The sequence below is a fragment of the Nanorana parkeri genome, unplaced genomic scaffold (assembly GCF_000935625.1).
Source record: "Nanorana parkeri isolate BGI_ZX_2015 unplaced genomic scaffold, ASM93562v1 scaffold755, whole genome shotgun sequence".
NCBI classification, from domain to species: Eukaryota; Metazoa; Chordata; class Amphibia; order Anura; family Dicroglossidae; genus Nanorana; species Nanorana parkeri.
Window position 1 is genome coordinate 781,140 of NW_017307023.1, and position 6,000 is coordinate 787,139.

Consider the following 6,000-nt stretch of genomic DNA (forward strand, 5'->3'; position numbering starts at 1 on the left):
CCATGCGGCCTGATCTACGTTGGACGCACCATGCGCCCTTTGCGGAAAAGAATCCGTGAACACAGACGGTTAATCGAGAAGGGAGACACAGAGCATAGTGTCCCCCGACATTTCACCATGAAACACTATAAAAACACAAAGGCTTTACACGTCTACGCCATTGAACACATATGAACCAAATTGACAACTTCCGAAAGGTTTTGCCTGTTATGCAAGAGAGAAACCTTTTGGATTTATAAACTGAACACACTAACACCCACTGGTCTAAACGAGGAGATTGAGATACATACAATCCTATAAGTGACGCTCTACATGACCACACCATGACCATATGTATGTAACCCCATCTATTTTTTAATATATGCACATATGTATATGAAGTATTTTTTTTTTTTTATATATGGTTATATGTACGTACAGTTTTACACTGATATATACATTTATCTCTCAGATCATTTTATCCACTACATGGGCCTCTTCTAAAAAAACAATTTAAAAAAAAACATTTTTAATACAATATGAATGTCCATAAGTTCTAATACAGACGTTCATAATGAATGTAAGAGCCATGCACACCTTTTTATTCCTCATCCATTCTTACAGTCTCCATTCCCCAGGTGCTAATCTTAACAAAGACAGAAATAAACGTTATGTTTTAATTTGCGTTTTAAACTGCTTCTAAATTCCACCAGCATAATAGACACGAGCAGCCCAACTACTTTATCGGCACGAGCTTCAAGCCATAGCCCCCTTTGAGTCTCCACCAATTGAATGGACCCATTGCGGGTGGCTCCGCCCACCTTTCAAATTTAAGCAACCCCTGAAACTCCCGCCCGTTCTTGACTCCCTGCTCCGGCTTGAGAAAGAGGCATCAGCCTCGAAACGTGTAGCCATTGGACCATCCACATCCAGCCCTTCACTGACGTCACTCCTTGTATCAATTATACCGCTCCACAACAGCGAGTCTGACCGCAGCTGAGCGGTCCCCTCGCCAGACCTTAACGTAGCCATCAAGGCTCAGCCTGGCCAGCTGAGTCCTTGAGACACTACTGAGAGACAGCACCCCAACCGTGACCTTTTACAGACACACTTGCCTCTGACGGCACAGTACAGGTCACAGTCTCCTCTCAGCCCGCTTTCTTCTGCAACAGCAGATTGCACACAGGCTCCCCCCTCGGCAGTGATACAGTCCTGTGACATCCATCTGCCTACAACAGTGAGTAACCCCTTTGAACTGTTACATTTTGGTCCATCCAGCCGCATGGTTACACTGGTAGGCTGAAACACTTAAACACACATGTGTTTTTTACTTACTGTGTTACTGATTTACATTTAAAGGGCAGTAGCGCTTCTTTGATTTTGTTTTTATTGTATTCACAGGGTTCCTCTCCCTGTTTGAGGAGCTTGCACGCCACATTCCACAAGTCGTTTTAATTACACATTGACCCAGTTTCTGAGAAGTGCGCTTACTATATTGTTTTTTTTTTTTATAATTCAGATGAGTCTCCTGTGTTGGGGGGGGCGCACAGAGGTGCATGGAGGTAGTGTGAAATACACAGGACATTTGGCATTTATGGACTTTGGAATATTATAACACCTAGGAATATCACAACACTTATTTATCTTTATAAACTGTATGATTTGGATTGTCACAATATTTTCTTAAAAATTGTGAAATTGTGGGATCATTGAAGGATATGATTTGTAATTCTTTACGGTGAGGGTATTATTTAATTCATTTTTCATTCACTATTTGGAGGCACTAAGTATAGGTGTGAATAAGGACATTTGAATGGATGCTGAGAAACCACATCCCTATACAGTGGCAAGAAAAAGTATGTGAACTCCTTGGGATTAACTGGATTTCTGCAGTAATTTGCCATAAAATGTGATCTGTTCCTCATGTAAGTCACAACAATAGAAAAACAATGTGCTTAAGCTGATAACACACAAACATTTCTAATTTCTTGTGTCTTTTTTGGAACACACTCATTAAATATTCACAGTGCTGGAGGAAAAAAATGTGTATACCCATAGACTAATTACTTTAACGGAAACTACTCGGAGTCAGTAGCTTGCTCACCTGGAGTTTAATTAATAAAATGAGTTTGGAGGTGTGGTTAAAAGCTACTTAACCCCTTCATGACTGAGGCCTTTTTTTTTCATTTTTTGTACCCATGTTATATTCCACATTTTAGGCCTGAAAATTACTTAAAACCCCCCAACATTATATATTTTCTGAATGCCAAGACCCTATAGAATAAAATGGTGGTAGTTGCAAATTTTTATGTTGCGCAAATATTAGCGCAACTCCTTATTAAACCCCAATATTTAGTGAAAAATTTAATGAAATGCCCCAAAACACAACAAAATACCAATTTTTTTAATGAAATATAAAAGATGAGGTTACAACGAGTAAAACGATACCCAACATGCCCAGGTTACAAATTGCATGATAAAAGACACTTAAACATTTTAAAATTGCTGTTTATAAGAAGCATCAACTCATATGAACTATGCCTCGCAAAAAGGAGCTCTTTGAAGACATACGAGAGTAGTTGATCTGGATAAGGCTGGAAAGGGATAAAAAGCAATCTCAAAGTGTAAGGTAGACAAATGGTCAATAAATGGGTAGTCAAAAGGTAGACAAATGGTCTATACAGTAAATGGAGACAGTTTAGTACTGTGGCTACTCTTACTAGAAGTGGGTGCTCAGCCAAGATGACTCCCAAGGCTCAATGCAGAATCCTCAATGAAGTATAGAAGACCGCACGAGTAACAGCTAAAGGCTTTAAGACATCATTGAAACTGGCAAATATCCCTGTATTTGAGTCTACCATACGTAAGTCTTTGAACAGGCAGGGTGCCCATGGCAGAACACCACGGAGGAAGCCAAAGACGATTCGACTAGCTATTGCCTCCAAGGGTTCACTTACTATTTTCTCCATCACTGTGAATGTTTAATGGGTGTGTTCAATAAAGACACGTTGAATTAAAATTGTTTGTGTGTTATCAGTTGTGACTTAGATGAGGATTAGATCGCATTTTATGTCAAATTAACGCAGAAAACCGGTTAATTCTAAAGGGGTTCACATACTTTTTTTGCCACTGTACATTTCCTAAATGCCTTTGTCTCAAATTCATTGTGCATCTCATTGTAGTCACACATGCAGAAGCACTGTGCTCAGCAACTAGTACACTGTGTTTTTTCACTACTCCCTCACAGCTCCACACCGCCTCCTTAATGGAATGCCACATCCCTTCCTACCTCTCTACTCCAATAAAGAAATTATAGGATTTTTATTTTCCTTTGAGGATATCCCCTCTGGATATTAGGAATATTCAGCAGACAATCTTGATTTTCGAGATAAATCAACATATATGTTATAAAAATTGAATTGTGCACTTTAAGTAGGATTATTGTTTTTTTATGCATGGACAGGTTTTTGGATATACATGAGAATAATATTTAATACAATCACATTCTAAACCCCTTTGCTATTATTCATCTTCAACAATAAAAACCTGACAGGGGTTCTAAACGTTTCCTGTTCTAACAACAAAACTTTTGGCTTTAGATACACTTTACCTTACAGTTTGTCTTTGCATTATTCAGAAAGCCCCAATATCACTCCAATACAAAGCTCTATGGCAGTCTTCCAGCAAATAATTTCCAGTGATGTACGTATTTTAAGCTATGTTCATTAGTGGTTTTCTGGACAAGAGAGTATTTGCCAAGCATGAATAATTCCTTAGAGCTGTTTTATATTATTTAGGACACATCTTTCTGTGTCAGTCAGTGATAAGAGGTTCGAAGGAGGCTGGCTTTGCCCACACACATCTGTTTTATGTTGAACTAGTTTGTAAAAATCAATTATTCTCTTCCATTTTTTTTGCCACTTGAATAATTTAGCAGCAAGCCGGTTCACGTTCACTTATACTTTACTCATTTGTTTCAGTGCAAATCAAAGATTTATTTTGTATATTTTGCAGGCGAAAGACTACTACTCTAGAGCCATGGAGCTGGATCCCAGCAATGAATCGGCCGCTCTGAACAGAGGCATAACTAACATGCTTTTACAAGATGTACAAGGAGCTCTTCGAGACTTCCACATGGTCATTAATCTGTGCCCAGTATCCTCTGCTGCATACTTCAATCGTGCTAGCTTACATAATACGTTACAGCAGTATGAAGAAGCTGAGAGTGACATATCTCAGGGTATGCCCATTCATTATACTCATTAGTTATTGTTTCCAAACAATGTCTTACTTACTTGTTGACTAAACTGGTTAAATAGTTAGGATGCCCTGTGATGGGGTGTATGCCAGTGGGGATATTGCTTTCCCAGCTTAGTTTTTCATTTATTGCATATTGGGGAGCAGGGGCGTAACTAGAAATCACAGGGCCCACAAACACACACACACGTATAAACAGGGCTGAGCTGTTAGCACGGTTCAATCAGTACTAGCATATACAGTAAAAGCTTGAATTAACCTGTTCTCTGTCCCCGGAGATCCCAGGAAGAGACAGCAGAGCAGGTCGGCTGAGAAGAAGAGAGCCTCTGGGGCCGGGAGAACCCCACACAGTCCATGTGGCCTCGGGCACTGTCTGGTCTTGGTGCCTCACAGACAGTTTAGACGATGGGAGACTTCTCTGCGGGTGGCCCTCAATGGACAGCTCGCAGATGTCTCTGTGAGGGGAGAGACCCTGGAGACAGCTGCAGCACAGAGGCTGCAGGATGTGACTCCTTCCCCCTGGGCGCGCTTAGAGCCGGTCCTGCTCCTGGTTGAACGCCAGAGCGGCGGCAGCCTTTTTCTAAGGGACATTACAGGATTACCTCCCCCAGCCTGAGTGCAGCCGGCCCGGATTGCCATCGGGTATACCAGGCGATCCGGGCCGTCCGGGACTATTTGTGCCTCAGCCTGCTTCTTACCGGGCCCCCCTTTGCCCCGGGCCCCATAGCGATCACGTGGGTCACTGAGGTGGTAGTTACGCCACTGTTAGGGAGTTTGCACCATTAACTGTTGGGGAATATGAGCCAGGACTGTCCCCTGTAAGAGCTTGTCAGTGGTGTCATGGATTCACCCTCCCAAAGCTGATTCTTTCAAAAACAAGACTAAAACATTTTCTGTCTTATGTGGGTCTGGCAGTGCATTCTCATGGATACACAAAGTACAGCTGTAGTTTTATTAACAATTACACTAACCAACTTTCCCTAGCTCAACTAATCTGACCACCACCCATCCCAGCTGCATTCTTCAGGACAGCTGTGGCCTGCACCACATTTTCATCTTCTCTAGACTGATATACTCTTCACACCTTACTTGTATAGGGCCATATTTTGAGTGTCTACAGTCAATGTGCTTATACATATGCAAATGTTTTATCTGGTACCGAGAAAAAAAAAATATATAAAAGGCATATGGAATTCATATAAAGAATACTATAATTAAAGAGTTACCAGAGTAGATATTAATGTTTAGACCACTATTTAAATCTGTCTCACTATTGTGATTTGCTTTTTACAGCTTTGATTATTCAGCCTGGAGATCCAGTGATGTACAAACTCCGTGCAGATACCAGAGGAAAAATGGGAATGGCCAAAGAAGCCATTGAGGATTATGAACAAGCAATATATCTCCTTCAGCAAAGTGATAAGGCTCATTAGCGCTAGGAGACATTCTTGTTCATCTCATCGACCTCACAGCAGACACATCTCACCAGAAATAATGGAAATGCTGCCTCTCACAATATTAGGACTTTATACTATTAGAAAGGAACTCTGCTTCCTCTGAATTCAGAGGCTGCCTGTTAATATACTGTGTACTTCTTTAAAGTGTCTTCCATACCTGGCTTGTACAAGATTTCCTTCTGTTTCAATATATTTCGTTCATATTAGATCTGCTTTCCTCTCATGTTTTAAAAGTATCCTGCAGCAGATTTGGTCATTTCCATTGTCCTGTAGTATTACACTTTGCTATACCTGTGCAGACCCAAGA

At 40.9% G+C, this 6,000-nt stretch overlaps 1 protein-coding gene across 1 annotated transcript in view; it reads left to right on the plus strand.

The window, feature by feature from the left end:
• TTC6 (tetratricopeptide repeat domain 6) overlaps positions 1-5,706 on the plus strand; it is a 119,920-nt gene extending 114,214 nt beyond the window's left edge. The window contains exons 33-34 of the mRNA XM_018564481.1: positions 3,994-4,219; positions 5,530-5,706. Of these exons, the coding sequence (XP_018419983.1) occupies positions 3,994-4,219; positions 5,530-5,669 (366 nt within the window). The 3' untranslated portion in view covers positions 5,670-5,706. The remainder of the gene's footprint in view (positions 1-3,993; positions 4,220-5,529) is intronic.
• The last annotated feature ends 294 nt before the right edge of the window (positions 5,707-6,000 follow it).